A 24841-nucleotide genomic window follows, 5' to 3' on the forward strand; every position below is an offset into this window, starting at 1 on the left:
GCTGTCGGTAGTTACCCGGGTGGCGGGAGCCCGCGGCTGGGGCTGGGAGCCGCCGCTCCCAGACGAGTCGGCCTCCACTTCGTCTACGTCCGACTGTGACGCCGACGTGCAGCCCTGCCGGGACAGGTAGGCGGGCGGTGGTGTGAGCGGCCCGAGCGCCGCTGCCCGATGACGTCGCGTGTGCCGCAGCCAGGCCCCTTTACTTCAGGCCTGGCAGCACAGACGCGAGTCTCCCACAGTCAGTGGTAACCACCCTCCCATGTACTGACACGTCCTAGACCACGAGCCCTCAAAGGCTTCGTTAGGACAGCGGACTGGTCGGCCGTAGCGCCAATGAGCCCTGCGCGGCTGTCGGCACGTGAAGCTATGTGGGCCGTCCGTGTTGGTGTTCCAGGAGTCGCAGCTCGCCACCTGTTCCCGAGATCTCAAACGGTAGAACGCGGATAGGCTAGCAAGTGATTTCGAAGGAATTTTCGTGGTCGAAACGACCTGTTAAGTCGTAGAAGACGCAAGACCTTATCTATGACACCGTGCCTCCAGCTGCCCTGAGCAGGGTACGATGCACGCCGGTAATCAGAAAACAATCTTTGATACATTTTCATGGCGCAACAACTTTGATGCATCTTCATGGCGCAACATTTTTTTGACGAAAGCGTGAAAAATTTACTTTTTGAAATTTGTTTAGGTCTTAGTGCTTCATGTTTTCAAGATGTATGATCCTCTAAAAACTACTTTTGGAGTCAGGACACTAACGAAGACAAAAATAAGGCATCACCTACACTAATCATGACCTGCATGCACCACTTCACGCAAGCCTTGGAGGGTGCAATCATTTTCACTTGGGTACCAGCTTACAAAAATCCGCATTATCGGAGGATAGCCCCATATACCGGCTGCTACTGTCGCCACTGATGAACACCCTGTCAAGAAATGGGTGCGTACATGTTACAAATGTTGCTTGAAAACATTCATGTTTCCCCACTTTGTCTGAAACGGTTCCAAAACTATCGCTAGAAAACTCGGCATCACTCATGAAGCGGGAAATGATTCATTGAATCTAAATTTGCTATTGAATACGATTATACTGTTGAGCATCACTGTGATTCCCTTCCCCCGCCCCCCCCCCCCCCCCCCCTCCCACAGAGAACGTGCAGCGTTAATACTGACATAATGGATTCCGTTAAGAGCAATTTAATCCGAAATACTAATTTTCACTCCATGAGTCGTTTTTTTCGTCCCGTGTATTCGCAGGTGAAATGGGACTAGATCAGTGTTTACATGACAGGGCCATGCGACAACTATAACAGGCAATGCCGCAATCCAAGCGTTGGTATGCCCTTACTTTTTGCTGCCGTTGTTCAGACTGAGTTGAATGGTGCGCCTTGAACCAGCGAAGTCATCATCCACCACCGTGCGCATGACAGCGTATGAGCAACATAACTTAGCGTACCGCAAATACCGGCTCATACTTAATCGCCGTGATCCTAACATGCATAAGCGGGCACACGTGCTGTCTTTCTCGTCCTTAATCTTCCTCCGCTGTTCTGGCGCTGATAAGATGCGCCGGGACGCAGAATCAGACTGCCCGCTGACGCTGCTACTGAACCCCCGCCTGTCCACTCCTGCCCAGCCAGAGACTGCCCGCTGACGCTGCTACTGAACCCCCACCGGTCCACTCCTGCCCAGCCAGAGAGTGCCCGCTGATGCTGCCACTGAACCCCCACCCCTGTCCACTCCTGCCCAGCCAGAGACTGCCCGCTGACGCTGCTAGTGGACCCCTACCTGTCCACTCCTGTCCAGCCAGAGACTGCCCGCTGACGCTGCTAGTGGACCCCCACCTGTCCACTCCTGCCCAGCCAGAGACTGCCCGCTGACGCTGCCAGTGAACCCCCACCTGTCCACTCCTGCCCAGCCAGAGACTGTTCGCTGACGCTGCTAGTGGACCCCCACCTGTCCACTCCTGCCCAGCCAGAGACTGCCCGCTGACGCTGCCACTGAACCCCCACCTGTCCACTCCTGCCCAGCCAGAGACTGTCCGCTGACGCTGCTAGTGGACCCCCACCTGTCCACTCCTGCCCAGCCAGACTGCCCGCTGACGCTGTTACTGAACCCCCACCTGTCCACTCCTGCCCAGCCAGAGACTGCCCGCTGACGCTGCTACTGAACCCCCACCGGTTCACTCCTGCCCAGCCAGAGAGTGCCCGCTGATGCTGCCACTGGACCCCCACCCCTGTCCACTCCTGCTCAGCTGTGCAGATCAAGCTCACTGACTGCGGCACTCACCGTGCGGACTCGTGTGTCGGACCATGCGGCGAGATCAAACGACTCGCGGGGTCAACGTACAAGCCGTTCGTCTCTCAGCACAAGACCACTGGCTCGGATTCGCAAACGCGTCACCCGTTGCGTCTAAAACTCGGTTTGTTTATTTAAGTCTGACACGCATCACACGGAGCGCAGCGCGCACCAGGCCGCCGTGCACACCACAGCGTACGGAAACATGCCCATCGGTAACGAGGAGCGCAGCCCACAGAACTGGCGGTCGCCTCCGCGCGCCCTGCCAGACCACGAGCCGGCCGACCGGCCAACCCCAACGGAGCGAGGCAGCCGCCGACCGGCCCACTCAGTCAACAATGGCACGCCGGCTCTAGCGCGTTTGTTATGCTCGGGTACATGACTAGTCGAAACAGGCGATCTAAGGCCGCGAGCGGGTGGTGTGGGTAGACAGACACGCAGGCTTCCATGCGAAGGGCGCGAGCAGGCCTCAGCAGCAGGGAGACAGGGGGCTGCCTGGACGGAGAGCTCGGCTCGGAGACAAGCCGGACAGGCCATCGTGCGCATGCTCACACTCAGGCGTATGCACGTCTGCTTGTCCATGCAGTGGGGGGGGGGGGGGGGGCTAAGACCGGGTTCCCGCAAACCTCGCTAGCCAGTGAGAGTGGTAAGGGCCTCCGAGCCACCGAATGTGCGTGAGCTCAGTGGTGCGTGAAGAGACGCGTAGCTGTACACGCGGTGTCCCGTGCTCAGGGGTGACCGCGGTGTGGAAAACGGTGCGAGAAAGTCGCCAGCCCCTTCGCCAGATAGTCGGCAGGTGCCGCTGTGCTGGAGGTCACGCTCACACCGGGTTAGTTCCGTGGTTATGCTCTACACGGCGCGCCCGGTGGTGGGCACGCCGGACCAGACTATGCGCGCCGGGTCATCGTCAAACCCGACCGGCCGGCTCCGGCGCTGAGCGGAGCCATACGCCAGTTAGTTGTACACACCTGAGCGGGTTAAACGCGGTAGAAAAGCCGCAGAGAAGTCGGCCACGCAAATCACACTCAATATCATATCAACCGTAACAATAACACGATCAATAACGACCTTCTACCTCACACAAGTCAAACCGAGCGCTCGGAATATCAAAGCCTGTTAAAAATAACATACTCACACTACGATTACTAGGCACTCGAATGATCCTTCTTGAGCGACAAGATCTGCATGACTAGTCTCCAGTATTCACGCCCAAATTAAAGCACAGCAGACTGGTGGTCACGGGGCGCCGTGGGCCGGGCGCGGCGGCCGCCTCCGCTGCTCGTCGTCCGGAGCCGTGCCGCGGCTGCCGGCTGGTTCAGAAGCTCTCCGCCTTGAGCACGTGACGGCCCAGCTGGGTGCCGGCACTCACCTGGCTGCTGCCGGCGTCGGCGGCCAGCGGCAGCGGCTTGGCCACGCCCAGACGCACGGGCCCGGCCGGCGCGCCCTTCAGCGCCTGCACCGCCTGGTCCAGTGAGGCGTTCTCCAGCCGCACGTCGTTAACGGACATGAGCCGGTCGCCGGGGATGAGGCGGCCGTCCAGCTGGGCGGCGCCGCCCGGCACCAGCGACCGGATCACTATCACCGTCTCGTTCGGGTTCATCGGGTCCTGCGGCAGTGGATCAGGTTAGGTCAGAATCACAGTCTCGTTCGGATTGATCCGGCCCCGCTGGCACGACAGCGCGGCAGGACGGTCGGTCGGTCAGCAGCGAGCGAGACCGGGCTCCGGCCAGGTCACATTGCGGTCAGACGGCCGAGCAGGAGGCGCAACAGAGGCCTGATCACGATCAGGCCAGACCATGACCCCAGCCCGGTCAGTTGGGCCACGGCCAGTGAAGTCGGCGCTACCTGGCCCATCAGCCAGCCATCTGAAGCCGAACCAACCGACCCGCTCGCCTCTCACCAGCAGCGCCAGAGGACGGGGCGCCGCATCTCCGAGCAGCCGCCGGCCGACCCGCGCCGCACCGTCACCTGGTAGTCAAGAATGGAGAAGCCCAGGCCGCGCTCGCCCTTCTCCAGCGTGACGACCAGCGGCTGACTGGACCACATGGCCAGTCCGGAGAGCGGCTCCATGCTGCGCGAGCGCAGCCGAGACAGGCTTGTGTCCGTCACAGACGTGCCGCTGGAGGCCAGTGAGCTGTCCGACTTGGCCTTGAGCAGCCGGTCTGGGCCCAGTCCCAGCTCGGAGAGGCCGGCCAGCCGACCCTGCAGCGGCAGCGGCAGCGTCGGTCAGCGTCGGCCGCCCGACTCACCGACGATGGCAGCCGTGCCCGGCGCCGCGGCCGTTACGTCTGCCGCGCGACGTCACGCGAAACAAACTGGCACGCAAGCCAACGCCAACCGCCGCTGCGCAGCGTAGACTCCAGCAATGATAGGTCAGCCATCTGGACGATACACGCTCCGCTCCTGCCCTTGACGAGTACAGCCACGTGCTAAAGCCGGTTGCACCTTTACCCTGTCCGACCCAACTTATGCCAGTCACGAGGTCGCCCCCCCCCCCCCCCCCCCCGGCTGGCCGGCGGCGCGCGGCACGTGTGGTCGCCGTCAGCCGGCGCTGCTGCCAGCGCCACTCACAATGGCCGACGGTCGACCGAGCGGCGTCGGTCCCAGCTCGTCCGCCTCGGCAGGCGGCGGGTCCCAGCTGCGTGCGCACACCAGCCGCACGTCCGTCGGCAGCTCCTTCAGCACGTTCACCACCTCGATGTGGTTCATACTGAGCAGCGGCCGGCCATTCACCTGCAGCCATAGCGCCGCGCCTCGTCAGCACGCGCGAGGTGGAGTGGCGGCACAGGCTAGGCGGAGATGCTCATCCTGCAACCACGTGTCTACAGCGTGACCTGATCGAGGAAACATGACCAAAGGTCGGACCCTTGCAATATGTTCAACACAAAAAGCCGCAAAGCTCTACGGCAGCTTTCCGTCAGCTCCCGGCCTGTGCTGGCCTCTACATCAGTAACACCGAGCGGCGGTACCTACCGGGACCGCGGACACCAGCGCAGCAGCCGGTGCCGAGACGGGGGCCGGCTTCACACAGCCAACTACAATCCGCGCTCTTCTTGGGATGGCGCTATGCACGCGTATGCGACGTAACAGAAAGTCTAACAACATGCCATGCTCAGGTCAATGATGGATACAAATAGCCGGTGACGCTCCGTAGATCGGCGTTTTACCAATAGCCATACAGAGCCAAATAAAATAGGCATGAGTTGCCCATATCTTACCGAAAACACGCGACGTGGATGCGTATAGAATTATGAACATGGGGATGTAAAAATGTATAATGTAATCCCCACTGGCGGCCTATGTAACGAGCACCCCCGACTGGCGTCCAAGGCGCTACCGCGGCCAGTGTGACGCCGCGGCCAGGGCGTGCATCCCGCCAGCGCCCACCTCGAGCAGCTCGTCGCCGCTGCGGAGCCTGCCGCTGCGGCCCACCGGCCCGTCCGCCAGGATGGAACGGATGTAGTGGCGCGGCCGCACCTCGTGCCCGTCCTCAACGTCGACGGTGCCCTCCAGGCTGAGGCCCAGGCCGCCGCCCGGTTGGAACTTGCTGATCTGCGCCACCTGGCGGGGCGGCCCGGGTCAGGTGCACAGCACGGGTGACAGGCACCCCGCGACCAGAGTCGACGGACCGATCACACAAGGGGGCCGATGGACCGATCACACGACCAACCGGCTCCCATAACGCACAGCAGCAGCTACAGCAGCATAGCAACCAACCTGCAGTCACTCCATCCGGCTCTCACGAAAACACTGAATACCAATAGCACATGACACACGACACCCGCGCGAACGCCAGCGCTTTAGCAGCGAAGCGTCCAATCCCATGGCACTGGTGCAGGTGGGCCTCTCGTACAAACAATGGCGATCCGCTGCCGGTGTGGGCGCGGGCCCGTCGCCAGACGTCTCACCACAATGTCGTAGCCGTCTCCGAGGAAGTCGGTCCAGCGCCGACAGATGGCCTGCTCCAGGTCGGCCGGCAGCGGGCCCGCGCCCTCGGAGCCGGACTGGGCGGGCGCCTGCCGGAGTCCCACCCCGTCAGTCACGCTGATGCCGCTGGCCGTCCCCCCCCCCCTTCCCCCCACCCCGTGAACATCAACGGTCCGACCGAAAATCAACACGAGCTAATATCGGATGTTTTCGAAGCAACTCTAAACTCCAGCTACAACGCATATTGTCATTGTGTCAAAGTCATGAGTAGCCCCTCATCACGCGTTTGAAATTCAGACTTGGTTCTGATTTGTCATTATTAACATTATGTGTGTGTAACAAAGTACATACAAGACTGCTGTGACTTCGGTTTCCTTCGAGCTTCACATGCTTCCCTTTGATCCCCCAAAACGGTCACAAATAAAATATCCTGTCACCCAGCATGCAGAACATCAACCGACTAGAAAATAATACACAAGATGAGTTACACCCATGACGTTGGACAAAACGTCTTGTCAAACGCCTCGCACAGTGACATTGAATGAGATGACCTCGGGCGCTCCAAGTCACAATTTTTCGTTTTAGTTATAAATTGCACTCCTTTTTCAAGAATACCGCTTAACAAAAACGATCATATAAAATAAATCCAGCTGGGCGAGTAGCCAAATTGCACGGCCACATATCACGTGACCCAGAGGCCCACGGCCAAACCCTGCTGGGAGGCTGGCAGACCCAGCGCCGCGAAAGGCTGGAGGTCAAACATAGCCCACTCCTCGGGGAGGAGACCACATGACTCACTGCCGCAGCGCAGCAGACCTCATAACACCCCAAAGTCAGGTGCCGAGCCAAGAGCGCATCAATACCCGTGCCCGGGCCGACCGCGCTGCCCACGCTTGTCACGCGCCCCACAAAAGTGGCTGATCAGCAGCGGCGCTGTCCAGACGGCGAGGGACTTTGCCTACGGTCCAGCCATCTCAATGAGAGCGCGCGTGCTGCCTGACCGGAGCGCCATCAAGGGACGGCCGTCTGGCCGCCTGGGCTGTGTGTCTGCTGTGTCCGGCGGCGCGGTCCGTCCTTCTGACCGGCGGCGCGGTCCGCCCGTCTGACCGGCGGCGCGGTCCGCCCGTCTGACCGGCGGCGCGGTCCGTCCGTCTGACCGGCGGCGCGGTCCGCCCGTCTGACCGGCGGCGCGGTCCGCCCGTCTGACCGGCGGCGCGGTCCGCCCGTCTGACCGGCGGCGCGGTCCGCCCGTCTGACCGGCGGCGCGGTCCGTCCGTCTGACCGGCGGCGCGGTCCACCCGTCTGACCGGCGGCGCGGTCCGCCCGTCTGACCGGCGGCGCGGTCCGTCCGTCTGACCGGCGGCGCGGTGCTCCCGGCCTCACCTGGCCGTCGCCGGCCTGCCAGTGGGTCGCGTCACCCGAGCCCCCGGCGCTGGCCTCCGCCGCCGAGCCGTCCGCGCCGGACGGAGACCAGGACTGCGGCACACAGACCACGGCCGTTACACCAGGCAGACCCGGACACAGCCGCGGTACTGGTCACCAGCTCCACGACACAGCCGCGACCCATACCCCGTCCGTTGGCAAGTAAATACAGATAAGACCAAACAACTGACGTCTGGTCCAACAGCCGCAAACGAGACAGCAGACAGGACCCTGGTATCATATCCCTACCAAACAAGACCCTCCAGCCTGCGTGAGAGCTGAACGAGAGCAAAAACACGATAATGGGCCGAGCACAACCCGTCTATTCTGCACTGTGCACCAGCGGCTGCCCATCTCCGGCGACCCCCACTGCCGGTAACAGCAACCCTGCACCAGCCGGGCGGCTTGGCGGCGGCCCACCTGCTGTCCGCGCGCCGCGCCGCGGCCGGCCAGCTCGCTCGCCGTGCTCGTCTCCGTCCTGGCGATGGCCTGCTTTAGCTGGTCGTACTTGGGGCCGCTGACGTAGCGCGCCAGCTTCAGCCGCACCACCTGGCGGCGGCCGGGCGCAGCGGCTGGTCAGCGCGGCACCACCCACTCGTCAGTCACGCGTGCACGTGCACACACGAGGGCACGCCCACACGCGGACACGCGCAGCGCTGGACCCAGTGCCCACAGGCCGTGCGCAGGGCGGTCGTTCCCACAGCGTGCCCAGCCGGCCGAGCCCCGATGACCCGATGGCCCCGGGGTCCCCTCGACCCCGTCAGTTTTCCCGGGTGCTGGCGAGCCGCTTGAAAATGTATCCCTGTAGTGTACTATTTGCACAACTGAACTAAAAATGGAATGCGGTATGGCAAATTCTCCGTGGTTGACTGACTATTGACTCAGTGCCTCCGCGACTACTTCTTATTAAGTGACTTGACACGGCGTTTCTCAAAATGCGTCCTCAGATTCCCTCGGTTCCTGCCTCAGGTGGGGACGTTGCGCACATTTATCTGCCTCTCACCTGTGCAGTGTTTTTCAGAAGCTCCACGGCCTCGTGATTCGTATATCCCTTCAGCGGCACGTTATCCACCTGAAAGAGGCATCATTCGCTGAATGTCACGGCACGCAGCACTCCATTCCAGGAAGCTCCAACAGCCGACCACGAAAGCGAGCCATGCCTCGTGACGGCCGGTCGTATCTGCCGCGGTCGGACCCAGTAATAACGGGCCGCCGACTCCTGCGCGCCATTACGCAGCGGCACATCAGTCATGAACGCCGGCAGAGCGGCGCTTCGCCCTGAACCGGTGCCCGTGTCAGGCTCGGCCCAGTGGTGCGACCGGCCAGCCGCCGGCGGTGGGGTCGGGCCGCGCGCGCCGTCCGGTAGCCCGCCACGCGATGTATCGCTGACGGCGGGCCGGCTCGCCGCCGTCCGGTGACCCGCCACGCGATGTACCGCTGACGGCGGGCCGGCTCGCCGCCGTCCGGTGACCCGCCACGCGATGTACCGCTGACGGCGGGCCGGCTCGCCGCCGTCCGGTGACCCGCCACGCGATGTACCGCTGACGGCGGGCCGGCTCGCCGCCGTCCGGTGACCCGCTACGCGATGTACCACTGACGGCGGGCCGGCTCGCCGCCGTCCGGTGACCCGCCACGCGATGTACCGCTGACGGCGGGCCGGCTCGCCGCCGTCCGCACACCGTCCATAATTCAGGCGACGATCGGTGGGGCGCTTCGGCCACCGCGTCGTCGTGTGCGCTGGCGGGGGCGGGGGAGGGGGGGGGGGGGGGTAGGGCAGGAGCGTGGTGCATGGGGGCAGTCACAGTCAGTAGCTTGGAAGAGACATCCGAAACGATTGTTTAAGATGGAAAGCATGGCGTTACATTGGGAAACCACTCGGTGTTGATACGGATGGATGCTATGCATAGACGAAAATGTAAATGGATGTTTCTCTTCGCACTAATTCGTTAGCATGCAAAAGCATTAGGCAACTAACGGTAGCAGCCGCAATATCCAGCTCCGTGGTTACTTCAAGAACGTTATTTACACAGAAATTGACATCGATGTCACGGTCAAGTGGCAAATGTCACGATGCTTTGAATTTTCAACAAGCTCGGCAGGAAAACCATCTGAGGACACCTTTGGTGAATTCAACTCAATGCGACCTATATTAAAACTTTCTGGTCTACAGAGCTCCACTTTCTCGGCCCCAAACCAACCCGTCAACACTGCAACGTTCCCTTCGATCCGCCAGTCCCTGTATCTTGAGGAAAGTCCAGGTGGTGGTGGCAGCGGCCGCCGGGTGCCCACCTCGATGATCTGGTCGTTGACGGCGATGCGGCCGCTGAGGTCCGCCGCGCTGCCCGGGTTCACCGACTTGATGAAGATGCCGCTCAGCTCCTCGCGTTCGCAGACGTAGCCGGCGATGGTGACGCCCAGGCCGGCGGCGTCCTTCACCAGCTCCACTTCGCACGTCTCCGTGTCGGCCAGCAGACGGAGCGGCGACGGCGAGCGGGCCGGACCGCCCAGCGAGCCGGACGGACTCAGCTGCGACACAGGCCGTGTGCTGCTCACGGGGTGTCTGCTGCTCCGTGTGACGGCACGTGGACGATGTGGACGACAGGGACGTGACGGGACGGCCGGCGCTGCGCCAGCCGCCCGGGCCGAGCCACTGAGGTACCAACGGCAGAGCTCGCGAGTGCGTTGAGTCATACCCAATACAAAAGTAACGCACAAGTAGAAAACATCAGCATGACGGCAACCTGCGCGGTGCCGTTCATTCATTATGGGGGTCCAAATAAGTGAAACCAGTGAAACCGTGACTACAGCGGAATCCATCCCACCTTTGTCAAGTCCCGAGCTCTGAGACCATCCGTCTGCCACCTGTGAGCTGCCGGTCCAGCCCAGCGGGCGGCCTCTCACCTGGCCGGGCGAACCGAGGCCGCGCGGCACCACCCCGTCGGCGCAGTCCGGCAGCAGCAGGCCGTTCACCAGGCCGGCCTGCTCCGCCGCCAGGTCAGCCGGCAGCGGCTCAGGCAAGCCCGCCTGTCCGCACGCCGTGCCGCCGTCAGGCACGCGCCACACAGCGCTAGGCTCAGCACGAGCAGGATGGCTGTGCTTATCACTAATCTGCAAGCGTTCCTTGCAGCAAGGTGGTTCTGCGATTGGACGAGTGTGCAACATGAGTATGCAAGGTTATGGATAGTGACGCAGATGAGCACTCTGTCAGGCGTGAGTAAGCTGACTTTAAGATGATCCAGTACAGAAATCGGAGCCAGTGTGAATACGACAATGTTTACTGTCGCATTACGCCTTGAGCTTTGCGCAAGTCAAACGGCCAACTGTCCAATACGGTGTCATAACTTAGTTCTTGCGGGATGGTTTGTGGACTGTTCGCGTGGCTGCTGTTACCTGCAGCAGGTGCAGCTGGTGGTCCAGTTCGTCAGGGTCGGCCAGAAGCCGCGTCGGTAGAATTGGTGCCCGCGTGATTAGCGAGTTCTGCCGGCAAAAGGCCACTGACTGAGGTATATAGGGCACCCTGAATGCTGTGCAATGTTCAATAGGCACAGGTGTCTCGAGCATGCCATTTGCAACCCCTGAACAATGAATTTCAGGTCATGTTCCTGGCCAAGAATAACCGTGACTTACCGCGAACAGCTCGGATTAATGACAGGCCATTATGTGCTATGTAGATAAAAGCAGGTAGCAAACGAGCCAACCCCAGCCAAGTCAGCCAATGCCCAGACGTGGCGCCGGCCAGTGCAAGCGCATGACAGTAGCGACGCCATACTCACGGCCACCTGGAACTCAGGGCTGCTCGTCTCCACCGAGCGGGCCACGATCAGGCGCACCTGCGTGCCGGCGGTGCGCAACACCTGCGCCACCTGTCGGCAACACCATCAACTGTCAGTGTGCGCGGTCGCCGCGGAACGGCCAGACAAATACAGCAAGAACGGTTACACACCGGCGATGTCTAATTGAGATAGGATGCTACTGGGATAGAGTGGCGGAAGTCAGAGGCGGGTTCGTGATCCACGACTGCTTGATAACTGTGGAAACGAATCAGTTGCGCAGGATTCCCAAAATGCGTTCTTAAAAAGTGTTCTTATTTTTGTGAGTACTCGGAATCAAGCAGTTGCGTCATACTATCCAAAGAGCGTGTCAACACAAACGTCAGTCAGTTTATAGCGGACGTGCCCAGCCTGCGTACGACCTGCCCGGAGCAGCCGGACCGCTGTCTGACCCTGACCCCCAGCTCGTGTACGATCTACCCGGAGCGGCCGGGCCGCTGTCTGGCCCTGACCCCCAGCCCGTGTACGATCTGCCCGGAGCGGCCGGGCCGCTGTCTGGCCCTGACCCCAGCCCGTGTACGATCTGCCCGGAGCGGCCGGGCCGCTGTCTGGTCCTGACCCCCAGCCCGTGTACGATCTGCCCGGAGCGGCCGGGCCGCTGTCTGACCCTGACCCCCAGCTCGTGTACGATCTGCCCGGAGCGGCCGGGCCGCTGTCTGGTCCTGATCCCCGGCTCGTGTACGATCTGCCCGAGCCGCTGTCTGGCCCTGACCTGGACCGACTCCATGCCACGCAGATTGTGCTCTCCGATCTGCAGGATGTGGTCCCCGCTCTGCAGCCGGCCATCCTGGCGGCAAACGGAAGCGAAGTCAGCACGTGGTCAGCATGGGGTCTCAGCATGGGGGTCAGCGTACAGACAATTGACAGCCATCGGAACGGCAGCCGATATCCCCTGCAGACAGCAGGCAAGATCGCCTGGACCCGGCCGGGAGACAGGTCAGCGGCGGATAAGGGTCAAATCAGATCAGCAACGGATCAGCCAGATCAGATCAGCGACGGATCAGTCAGATCAGATCAGCGGGGGATCAAGCTTATATCGAGTCACCAGTGGATCACCGTCAATTCAGGTCAACGGTGGATCGGGGTCAGATTGGATCAGTTTCAGATCATGGTCAGATCGCATAAGCGGTGGATCGGCGTCAGACTGGATCAGCGGTGGATTGGAGTCAGATAGAATTGGCGGTGAATCGGGGTCACATCGGATCAACGGTGGATCGGGGTCACATCGGATCAGCGGTGGATCGGGGTAAGATCGGATCAGCGGTGGATCGGGGTCCGGGTCAGATCGGATCGGCGGCGGAGCAGGGTCAGGTCAGATTAGCAGCGGGTCAGCCCCATGACACCCGAAGGTTAGCAGCGTGTCGAGGATTCTGCCCACCAAAAAGCACTGACAGATCGTAGACGGGCCGCTAGGAAGTCAGCAGTGGTCCCGCGACAGCACGACGCCGCAGAGTGATTACCGGCAGGCGGGCGTCTCGGCAGATTATCAAAACTCTCGCGCGTGCTGACGCGTCTAGCGGACAAGTGATGGGCGCTAGCCCGGCTGACGCCGTATCTGCGGGCCCGCGATCACAGGCGCAGTGCTGTGGGCCCGCGATCACAGGCGCAGTGCTGCGGTCCCGTGATCACAGGCGCAGGGCTGCGGTCCCGTGATCACAGGCGCAGTGCTGCGGGTCCGTGATCACAGGCGCAGTGCTGAGGGTCCGTGATCACAGGCGCAGTGCTGCGGTCCCGTGATCACAGGCGCAGTGCTGCGGTCCCGTGATCACAGGCGCAGTGCTGAGGGTCCGTGATCACAGGCGCAGTGCTGCGGTCCCGTGATCACAGGCGCAGTGCTGCGGTCCCGCGATCACAGGCGCAGTGCTGTGGGCCCGCGATCACAGGCGCAGTGCTGCGGTCCCGTGATCACAGGCGCAGTGCTGCGGTCCCGCGATCACAGGCGCAGTGCTGCGGTCCCGTGATCACAGGCGCAGTGCTGCGGTCCCGTGATCACAGGCGCAGTGCTGCGGTCCCGTGATCACAGGCGCAGTGCTGCGGTCCCGCGATCACAGGCGCAGTGCCGCGGGCCCGCCAGCTTACCCTATCGGCCACGCCACTGGGCAGGATCGTCTTGACCACGACACCGGTGCTCCTGCCGCCGATGATGCCGAAGCCAAGGCCGGTGCCGTCGTTGACCAGGTCGATAACCTCCACCTGGGCCCACTCCGTGTTCAGCTGGCGGGGCGACGGGGTCAATGTCAACTGACAGTCGGTGGCGAAGAGCTGCGCACCAACTAGAGCAGAGCAACGCGCCGCAACGTAAACACCGAAATATCACATCAGCCCAGAACGCTACCATTCCACAGCAGGCAACATTCGGAAAGCGCAAGAGCAGCTAGCTTCTGCTGGCGTTCGGTGCGCCGGTGGCCAGCGACGGCGATGGAACTCGTCCGCACCACGGCGCCTGCCGGTGCGAGGGAGGGGGGCGCTCGGGCCGCCTGTACGTACCACCATCTCCTGTTGGTGAGGGCTGTCGGTGCGCCGCACTGCCGGTGGGCTCGTGTCGAGGCTCTCCTCCGGCGCCCGCGCCACCACCAGGTTCACCAGCCCTGCGGCCGCGTACACACACGGGGTCGTCAGCGGCGCGGGGCGGGGCTCTAACGAGCGGGACGACAGGGGTGTCGGCGGGGCGGGGCTCAACGAGTGGGACCACAGGGGTGTCGGCGGAAAGGGGCTCTACCAGGCGGGACGACAGGGCTGTCGGTGGGACGGGACTCTACCAGGCGGGACGACAGGGCTGTCGGTGGGACGGGACTCTACCAGGCGGGACGACAGGGCTGTCGGTGGGGCGGGGCTCTACCAGGCGGGACGACAGGGCTGTCCGTGGGACGGGACTCTACCAGGCGGGACGACAGGGCTGTCGGTGGGACGGGGCTCTACCAGGCGGGACGACAGGACTGTCGGCGGGACGGGGGTCTACCAGGCGGGACGACAGGGCTGTCGGTGGGGCGGGGCTCTTCCGGGCGGGACGACAGGGGTGTCGGCGGGGCGGCGGTCGAAGCACGGCCGTCTGGCCTTCGCCAATCGAACACAGGCTCTCCAGGTCGCCGGGAGACACGCCAATGGCACAGGCGCGCCGACACATCACGCTTCTGACGGCCCGACTCTGACCCGGATGGGCACACCAACTGGCAGCTTGGCGTCGGGGTGAATATGTGTCGGGGTGGACATGTGTCGGGGTGACCATATGTCGGGGTAATCATGTCCCGGAGTAACCATATGTCGAGGTGACCATATTTCGGTGTGCCCATGTGTCGGCATGACAATGTGTCGGCGTGACCATATGTCGTGGTGCCCCTGTGTCGGGGTGACCATGTGTCGGTGTGCCCATGTGTCGGCGCGACAATGTGTCGGCGTGACCATATGTCGTGGTGCCCATGTGTCGGGGTGACCATGTGTCGGTGTGCCCATGTGTCGCGGTGACCATGCGTCGGCGTGACCGTATGTCGGGGCGATCATGTCTCGGAGTGACCATGTGTCGGGGTGACCATGTGTCGGGGTGACCATGTGCGGCGTTGACACCGGTTTCGCATCAGTGTAACACGAGAATTGTGTGAACGACGGCTAAATCAATGAGCATCGCCGCATACTGCCTTCCCGACCAGTGGGCGATCTCGAGAAAATTGCGCACGGCGTGTGTTTTCCTCCGGGAAGATCGATGCCGGCTACATCGAGCAACGCACGGAATTTAGACACAGAATTCGTCAGACACCGCCAGTGGACCTTAAAAGAAATACCGGGCGAGATTGGCTCTCGCCGTCAGGGCCCAAGATATAAGTACACAACACCGTTTTTGTTTTCTCCTCCGGGGGACATAAATGTGAGTGTGTCTGTGTGCACAGCAGGGAGCTTTAATATGTATTTTCGTATATGGATGTATGGCCAGTGTGGCAAAAGGATACAGGTAAACAAAAATTCAAGCAGGAACCAATTAAGAGCTCCTCCACCTGTGCGTGACTATTCCGAGCCCGCGCAATACACACAAACGGTCTGACCACGAGATGCTCTCAATAGGGCAGGGGAGCATCCCCCCCCCCCCCGCCACACACACACACGTCCGGAACTTCCGCCCTGGCTTGCTGTGGGATACTGACGCCCTGCCGACAGGACCCCTACCTCCCCGGGACGTACCTCTGGCCTGCTGCAAGATGCTGATGGCCTGCGGGTGCGAGACGTTGGCATCCAGCGGCTGGCCATCAATGGCCAGGATCTGGTCACCCTCCCTCAGCCGGCCGTCCCTGCCGACAGCGGAGGCGGCGGGGCAGTCAGCCTCACGGAGAGGGGAGGGGGACAGGATCTGGTCACCCTCCCTCAGCCGGCTGTCCCTGCCGACAGCGGAGGCGGCGGGGCAGTCAGTCTCACGGAGAGGGGAGGGGGACAGGATCTGGTCACCCTCCCTCAGCCGGCCGTCCCTGTCGACAGCGGAGGCGGCGGGGCAGTCAGCCTCACGGGGAGGGGAGGGGGACAGGATCTGGTCACCCTCCCTCAGCCGGCCGTCCCTGCCGACAGCGGAGGCGGCGGGGCAGTCAGCCTCACGGGGAGGGGAGGGGGACAGGATCTGGTCACCCTCCCTCAGCCGGCCGTCCCTGCCGACAGCGGAGGCGGCGGGGCAGTCAGCCTCACGGAGAGGGGAGGGGGACAGGATCTGGTCACCCTCCCTCAGCCGGCCGTCCCTGCCGACAGCGGAGGCGGCGGGGCAGTCAGCCTCACGGAGAGGGGAGGGGGACAGGATCTGGTCACACTCCCTCAGCTGGCCGTCCCTGCCGACAGCGGAGGCGGCGGGGCAGTCAGTCTCACGGAGAGGGGAGGGGGACAGGATCTGGTCACACTCCCTCAGCTGGCCGTCCCTGCCGACAGCGGAGGCGGCGGGGCAGTCAGCCTCACGGGGAGGGGAGGGGGACAGGATCTGGTCACCCTCCCTCAGCCGGCCGTCCCTGCCGACAGCGGAGGCGGCGGGGCAGTCAGCCTCACGGAGAGGGGAGGGGGACAGGATCTGGTCACCCTCCCTCAGCCGGCCGTCCCTGCCGACAGCGGAGGCGGCGGGGCAGTCAGCCTCACGGGGAGGGGAGGGGGACAGGATCTGGTCACCCTCCCTCAGCCGGCCGTCCCTGCCGACAGCGGAGGCGGCGGGGCAGTCAGCCTCACGGAGAGGGGAGGGGGACAGGATCTGGTCACCCTCCCTCAGCTGGCCGTCCCTGCCGACAGCGGAGGCGGCGGGGCAGTCAGCCTCACGGAGAGGGGAGGGGGACAGGATCTGGTCACCCTCCCTCAGCTGGCCGTCCCTGCCGACAGCGGAGGCGGCGGGGCAGTCAGCCTCACGGAGAGGGGAGGGGGACAGGATCTGGTCACCCTCCCTCAGCTGGCCGTCCCTGCCGACAGCGGAGGCGGCGGGGCAGTCAGCCTCACGGAGAGGGGAGGGGGACAGGATCTGGTCACCCTCCCTCAGCTGGCCGTCCCTGCCGACAGCGGAGGCGGCGGGGCAGTCAGCCTCACGGAGAGGGGAGGGGGACAGGATCTGGTCACCCTCCCTCAGCTGGCCGTCCCTGCCGACAGCGGAGGCGGCGGGACAGCCAGCCTCACGGGTCCCAGTCTCCAGCGTGCGGGAGGCGACAGCCGGCACATCCCTCGCTCGCCACGCACCCGTCGGCGGCCGCTGGGCGACGTCAGCACGTGCCGGCCTTGCACCACTTTCGGCGCATTGGCTCACGTGAGCTGGGGCCAGACAGTGACGCGCGCGAAACTGTCACTCTAACGCGGATTAATGGGGCTTGCAGCAAACCAGGCGGGCCCTCGGGTCGCCACTGAGGGGATGGAATTGGTCAGAGCCTTTGTGGGCTGCCAGCCGGGGTCGCAGTTCGCGGAAACATCAAACCTGCTGTGGCTCGCCGGGGGTTCTTGAGCTATTACTGAGTCCTCGGGGCCTTTGCAGCAGACTAGGTCGAAGGGAAAGGTTACTGGCGAGGTGACTGGATTCTGTCACCGCACTGGACTCGGGGCCTTTATAGCAGACTAGGTCGGAGGGAAAGGTTACTGGCGAGGTGACTGGATTCAGTTACCACACTGGACTCGGGGCCTTTACAGCAGACTAGGTCGAAGGGAAAGGTTACTGGCGAGGTGACTGGATTCAGTTACCACACTGGACTCGGGGCCTTTACAACAGACTAGGTCGGAGGGAAAGGTTACTGGCGAGGTGACTGGATTCTGTCACCGCACTGGACTCGGGGCCTTTACAACAGAGTAGGTCGGAGGGAAAGATTACTGGCGAGGTGACTGGATTCAGTTACCACACTGGACTCGGGGCCTTTACAGCAGACTAGGTCGGAGGGAAAGGTTACTGGCGAGGTGACTGGATTCTGTCACCGCAATGGACTCGGGGCCTTTACAACAGAGTAGGTCGGAGGGAAAGGTTACTGGCGAGGTGACTGGATTCTGTCACCGCAATGGACTCGGGGCCTTTACAACAGAGTAGGCCGGAGGGAAAGGTTACTGGCGAGGTGACTGGATTCTGTCACCGCACTGGACTCGGGGCCTTTACAACAGAGTAGGTCGGAGGGAAAGGTTACTGGCGAGGTGACTGGATTCTGTCACCGCACTGGACTCGGGGCCTTTACAACAGAGTAGGTCGGAGGGAAAGGTTACTGGCGAGGTGACTGGATTCTGTCACCGCACTGGACTCGGGGCCTTTACAACAGAGTAGGTCGGAGGGAAAGGTTACTGGCGAGGTGACTGGATTCTGCCACCGCACTGGACTCGGGGCCTTTACAACAGAGTAGGTCGGAGGGAAAGGTTACTGGCGAGGTGACTGGATTCAGTTACCACACTGGACTCGGGGCCTTTACAGCAGATTAGGTCGGAGGGAAAGATTACTGGCGACATGACTGGATTCAGTCACCACACTGGACTCGGGGCCTTTACAGCAGAGTAGGTCGGAGGGAAAGGTTACTGGCGAGATGACTGGATTCTGTCACCGCACTGGACTCGGGGCCTTTACAACAGAGTAGGTCGGAGGGAAAGGTTACTGGCGAGGTGACTGGATTCAGTCATCGCACTGGACTCGGGGCCTTTACAGCAGAAAAGGCCGGAGGGAAAGGTTACCGGCGAGGTGACTGGATTCAGTCATCACAAAGGAAGACATGCTGCGCGCGTGGGGCGAAAGCCAATGTCTTCAGCGTCTTGGTCTCTCACGCATATTACCTGGCAGTTTGTTAATGATACCAACATACGGATGGCGGCGATGTGCCCACTTGCCATACAGCTCCTTAGTATGTTTCGATGCATAAGCACACCAGTGGTACACATCGCACTACAGCCGGAAGTTGATGTCAACGTTTTGGTGCCGAACTAGAACCAGGTCACGCATAAATCCTAGGGCAATTCATGCAACTGCTCGAAGCCTAGGGAGAATGAAGAAACGTAGAAACTACCGTAAAAAACTATTTTCCAACTTCTGGCGCTGCGGGATACGTCTCAAAGCAGCAACAGAGATCGTTATTCATACAGACACGAATAGCGTGCGTGTCTGCCTGCCGTATAATGAGCTGGGGGGCGAAAACTACAACAGCAGCACAAAGGTTGAGTTAGGCGCCAGATGTCCTCTAACCCGTGTTTCTATCCGCATTATACATGACCACATCCGTACCCACCCAAACACACTTTGGCACGCCGCGAACAAAGCGAAACAAAATAGAATACCGACCTGTTACCTTTTGACGGCAGACCCCAGTTCAATGTGTGCAGTGTTGTGCCTTTTTGACCGGTGTTAAGCCGGTGCGTTGACCTGGGGCTGACCGTCTGCCCGGACCTGGCCGCCGGGGCCAAGCCCAACACTGTTGTATATTGGGCCGAGTGATTTACGGCGGCCATTAGCCTCTGAGCCGCGGCGAGAGCCTGGCCCTGGTCCGGCTAGAGCCGCGGCGAGAACGACCATCGAGCGGCGCCCGACCGGCAGCCACTCCACCGCCACCCCACACGGCATCACACCCCGGGTTGGGGCACAGGGCCGCGTCTGTGTTCCGCACAGTTATAACGTCATCAATGACTGTGGTCCGGCGGAGAGCGGCAGGCGGCCGTCACCAGAGCGGCAGAGAACGACAGGAGGCCGCCACCAGAGCGGCAGAGAACGACAGGAGGCCTTCACCAAAGCGGCAGAGCGGCAGGCGGCCGTCACCAGAGCGGCAGAGAACGACAGGAGGCCGCCACCAGAGCGGCAGAGAACGACAGGAGGCCTTCACCAAAGCGGCAGAGCGGCAGGCGGCCGTCACCAGAGCGGCAGAGAACGACAGGAGGCCGCCACCAGAGCGGCAGAGAACGACAGGAGGCCGCCACCAGAGCGGCAGAGAACGACAGGAGGCCTTCACCAGAGTGGCGTCCGACGCCGGCGGGACGGCAGACGGCTGGCTCGCCTCTCCACCGGGCGGAAGCCGGCGCTGCGTCCCGGCCCGCCAGCTGTCAACACCGCACGGGCGCTGCTTACGTCGTCCCGGCGGTGTTTGGAACAGCGACGCACCAGCGCTGAAGGAGCGGGCGGGCACAGGGTCCCCAGCACGCCATCTCACAGGCTACATCTGGGGCCTCCTGAGCAACACCGCAGCACAGACCGGCGTCCCCAGCACGCCATCTCACAGGCTACATCTGGGGCCTCCTGAGCAACACCGCAGCACAGACCGGCGTCCCCAGCACGCCGTCTCACAGGCTACATCTGGGGCCTCCTGAGCAACACCGCAGCACAGACCGGCGTCCCCAGAACGCCGTCTCACAGGCTATATCTGGGGCCTCCTGAGCAACACCGCAGCACAGACCGGCGTCCCCAGCACGCCATCTCACAGGCTACATCTGGGCCTCCTGACCAACGCCGCAGCACAGACCGGCGTCTCCAGCACGCCGTCTCACAGGCTACATCTGGGGCCTCCTGAGCAACACCACGGCACAGACCGCATTTCCAAAGCACGTTATTTTCAACGTAAAGTTCAGTATCATGTTGAAGGACTTCACACAGTTGCAAACGGTTATCGAGGGCCCAGGTGAGTAAAGTCGGGTCTTGGCTGTGTCGTGCGTCGTTGGATGGTTACTTTCATTTACGGCGTATTAGAAGGAAGACACTGACGCAACCGCAACGGTTAAACGTCGCAAAACGTCACTCAACGTCCACGCAGAGAACATGCAAACTCACTAAAATGAAACTGACTATTTTCGCATTATTTTATACACAGCATGACATCCACAACACACGTACTGAAGACTACGTCATACGAACACTCACTTATCCGGGCGAAACACGCCATGAAACGGAGCTATGGCATACACGTAAGAGCGTCCGGTGCCTATCATACGACTCTTATACGACCCACTGCTGCAGATGTCTTTGTAAGTGGCACCAGTGTGTTATGCGCCGGTATGGTATCCGATGTGTGTTGTATGACGGTATGGTATCCGGTGTGTGTTGTGTGCCGGTATGGTATCCGATGTGTGTTGTGTGCCGGCATGGCATCCGGTGTGTGTTGTGTGCCGGTATGGTATTCGGTGTGAAGCAGCTTCCCCGTCCGCCGCCACAGCCGCCGGCAGGCCTGGTGTGCTGCTGATCTCCGGCCGCCATACACGCTCAAACTCCCAGCTTCCCGCCCACCGCTTCAGCCGCCGGCAGGCCTGGCGTGCTGCTGATCTCGGGCCGCCATACACGCTCAAACTCCCAGATTCCCGCCCACCGCCACAGCCGCCGGAGGCCTGGTGTGCTGCTGATTTCGGGCCGCCATACACGCTCAGACTCCCAGCTTTCCGTGGCCCTGGAGCCCGCCGCCACAGCCGCCGGCCGGCCAGGTGTGCTCCGGCACAGCCTATCACGAAGGGCGGCTGCCACCGCGTCCTCCACCTCTGCACCATCACCAGTCGCCGAGTGCAGCGCCTGCTCTGTGGTCAAACACCCCACATTCCGCGGCCTCCATACTGCACCGAAAGGCCAACAACAGCAGGGAGTGGCGCTCCTGCCCGTCGGCAGGGGCCGAATGACAGGGGCCGCCGGCGCCAGGGCTTGACGAATCCGGAACCCTGACGAGCCCCTCCGAGCCGGCGTCCTGGCGAGAACCTCCGAACCGGGATTATGACGAGCCCTGCCGAGCCGGGATTCTGACGAGCCCTGCCGAACCGGGGTTCTGACGAGCCCTGCCGAACCGGGATTCTGACGAGCCCTGCCGAACCGGGATTCTGACGAGCCCTGCCGAACCGGGATTCTGACGAGCCCTGCCGAACCGGGATTCTGACGAGCCCTGTCGAACCGGGATTCTGACGAGCCCTGTCGAGCCGGGATTCTGACGAGTCCTGCCGAGCCGGGATTCTGACGAGCCCTGCCGAACCGGGATTCTGACGAGCCCTGCCGAGTCGGGATTCTGACGAGTCCTGCCGAACCGGGATTCTGACAAGCCCCTCCAAGCCGGCGTCCTGACGAGCCCTGCCGAACCGGGATTCTGACGAGCCCCTCCAAGCCGGCGTCCTGGCGAGCCCTGCCGAGCCGGGATTCTAACGAGCCGGGGTTATGACGAGCCCCGCCGCGCCCGATGCCTGAGAGTTCCGACCTACTGGTGTCCCTGCGCCCGCCGCTTCCAGATCCCGCCGGACGCCGCCCACACAGAGGCGATCGGGCTCGCTCTCCGGCAACAGTCGCGCTGTAAACACCGGCCAGAGGGGCGCCGCACCGGTGGTGCAGCGTGCCGACTTGTGCCGACCCGCGTCGTCGCTGGGGGAAGTGCAGAGGTACGGCGGCGCGGTGAGGCGGCGGCGCCAGGTCAGAGCCGGCAGCGAGCAGGCAGTTCAGTTGCCTCAAAGCAGACAAAACGCCGCGCTGCCCGCTGACGCAAGTGTACGCCGCCGCATCCAAGATACGCTGTGTCTAATGCGACGGGCGGTCGGTTCCTGCGCCATCATGACGGCTCAGATGAAGACCAGCTTCCAGTGTCACCCAGCCAAAGATGACGGCGGTCTGAGAGCATGGCAGCTGGGATTTCGGACGGCACTCAGATAGAGGACGATCGCGCGATCTTTACCTAACCGGCAGAAAACATGCCGCAAAGCAACTGCAGAGCCTTCCGCAGACTACCCGCAAGCAAATCCTGTGACTCTCGGTCAGTCACCAGGGGCCGTGCGACCTCCTGCAAGCTCCGAGAAATCCCCACCAGTTGGTCAGGGCAAGTTCATCGTTCGCGCCACGTTCAATGGCAGGCGCGAGGTCACGTCTCCGGCCGCCGGCCCGGCAGACAGTCCACCGACCTCACGGAGTGGAGCCGGCGACCGGCGGTAATCCCGGCCGGAGTGGAGCCGACAGCCCCGGCAGTAATCCCGGCCGGAGTGGAGCCGACAGCCCCGGCAGTGATCCCGGCCGGAGTGGAGCCGACAGCCCGGCAATAATCCCGGCCGGAGTGGAGCCGACAGCCCCGGCAGTAATCCCGGCCGGAGCGGAGCCGATAGCCCCGGCAGTAATCCCGGCCGGAGTGGAGCCGCCAGCCCCAGCAGTAATCCCGGCCGGAGTGGACCCGACAGCCCCAGCAGTAATCCCAGCCGGAGTGGAGCCGACAGCCCCAGCAGTAATCCCAGCCGGAGTGGAGCCCGCGGCCGGCGGTCATACCGGCCGGAGTGGAGCCGACAGTCCCGGCAGTAATCCCGGCCGGAGTGGCGGCCGCTGGGTAAGGCCGGGGACGTCCCGGATCTGCCCGCCGGAGGTCGGTGAACAGGTGACGGTTCGGTCGGCCAGGCGGGCGGCGGCGGTTTACTATCGGGGTGCGGTATCGATCGCGGTCGGTCGGTCCGCTGCGACCGCAGTCAGGTGGGGCCGGCCACGCGCCCACCGCACTCCCATCAACAGCGCGGCGCTGCTGGCATCCGCCCGCCGTCGCCGCCCGGGCCGGCGACAGGCGGCGCCCCCGCGGCTCTGGCGTGGGCGGAGCGGCCGCTGACAACGGCGCCGGGTGCGCCAGCCGGCGCGGCGGCGGCGGGGGGCGGGGGGGGGGGGGGCATTCACCGCTCACGGCCGACGGCGGCCGACAGCGGGATGTGTGAAGGCATTGACGGTTGCTCACATGGCTGTGATGACCTCCACAGGCCTTTTGCCATGGATGCGTCACCTGTCGGCGGTGTTATTCTTGGCAGACAATTGTCAAACTGTTTGTTGCTGTTTATCGGGGTTTTCGGGCACGCCAACTGCAGTGATCATTTGGCGCCCATCGACGATGTGTGTAATTCTCATTTTAGAAGGCCGTTTCCTAGTGGGTTGTGCTTGTGTAACCTCACCATGTGAAAAGAAACCCCGCTGAAGACTAAATAAAATACGTGCGACTGCTGCCTATAAACACACGGCAGATGACCTGTAAACCAAAGATGGGACATTAGCGCCAAGTCTGACTGTGACACGCTTCTTTAGAACGGTCGGCGACATCATCAGCTCAAACCAAGTCTGACTGTGACGCACTTCTTTAGAGCGGTCGGCGACATCATCAGCTCAGACCAAGTCTGACTGTGACGCGCTGCTTTAGAGCGGTCGGCGACACCATCAGCTCAAACCAAGTCTGACTGTGACGCGCTTTTTTAGAACGGTCGGAAACACCATCAGCTCAAACCAAGTCTGACTGTGACGCCCTTCTTTAGAGCGGTCGGCGACGCCATCAGCTCAGATTTCATCAATCGCCATATACGGCCAACACGAGCATAACAACATCGTCGTCGCAGGCCAAAAGCTTTCGGGGGAGTGGCACAGGACAGCGGCCCCTTGTTCCGGGTCAGAGCGCGCATCAGCACATACCAGCGGCATGTCGCCGAGGTCGCCACAGCTCCGCTGCCAATAGCCGCGGCAGTGTGAGTGTGGATCACCAGGTCCGCAGCAGTCCTAGGGAATGGGCGGGGCGGCGCTGGCTCGGCCAGCTCCCGACACGGCGGACCGATCCTGACTGCCAGCGGCCAGCGCCCGCTCTCACCTGCCAGTGCGCAGCCCAGGACCATAGGCCCGCCGGCGCTGCGCGGGGCCACCTGCACAGCGGCTCACCCGACTCGTGTCACGGTCCTACGACCATCACACGGTGTCACGGAGCGTCACGGAGCGTCAAGGAACGTTCCGGAGCGTCACGGAGACGGTGGAAGCGCGATGCGGGTGGCCGGCAGCTTGGACCGGCACTGGGGGCGCGCGCCACGGCACCGACGAGCCAACCGGGCGGCCGCTGCGGTCGGGGCGGAGGCTCAGGCAGCACAGCAGCAGTCGGGGCGGGGTTCAGCCAGCACAGCAACGGTCGGGGAGGGGCTCAGTCAGCACAGTCCCACAGGGCAGTTCCAATGGGCCCGGCCGGTTAGCCCACGCG

The 24841-nt window shown here is 62.6% G+C and overlaps 1 protein-coding gene across 1 annotated transcript in view; it reads right to left on the minus strand.

The window, feature by feature from the left end:
• Positions 1-2402: 2402 nt before the first annotated feature.
• The window catches only part of LOC119092524 (patj homolog), a gene marked incomplete in the record, with an annotated part of 49911 nt that continues 27472 nt past the window's right edge, over positions 2403-24841 (minus strand). Inside the window, 17 exon segments of the mRNA XM_037215484.1 lie at positions 2403-3898; positions 4261-4494; positions 4864-5025; positions 5680-5853; positions 6201-6308; positions 7603-7695; positions 8062-8190; positions 8645-8713; positions 9931-10167; positions 10543-10608; positions 10642-10665; positions 11032-11118; positions 11415-11504; positions 12184-12258; positions 13551-13685; positions 13959-14059; positions 15642-15748. Of these exon segments, the coding sequence (XP_037071379.1) occupies positions 3608-3898; positions 4261-4494; positions 4864-5025; positions 5680-5853; positions 6201-6308; positions 7603-7695; positions 8062-8190; positions 8645-8713; positions 9931-10167; positions 10543-10608; positions 10642-10665; positions 11032-11118; positions 11415-11504; positions 12184-12258; positions 13551-13685; positions 13959-14059; positions 15642-15748 (2182 nt within the window).

This window comes from Pollicipes pollicipes, unplaced genomic scaffold (genome assembly GCF_011947565.3).
Source record: "Pollicipes pollicipes isolate AB1234 unplaced genomic scaffold, Ppol_2.1 Scaffold_3447;HRSCAF=4054_pilon_pilon_pilon, whole genome shotgun sequence".
NCBI lineage: Eukaryota > Metazoa > Arthropoda > Thecostraca > Pollicipedomorpha > Pollicipedidae > Pollicipes > Pollicipes pollicipes.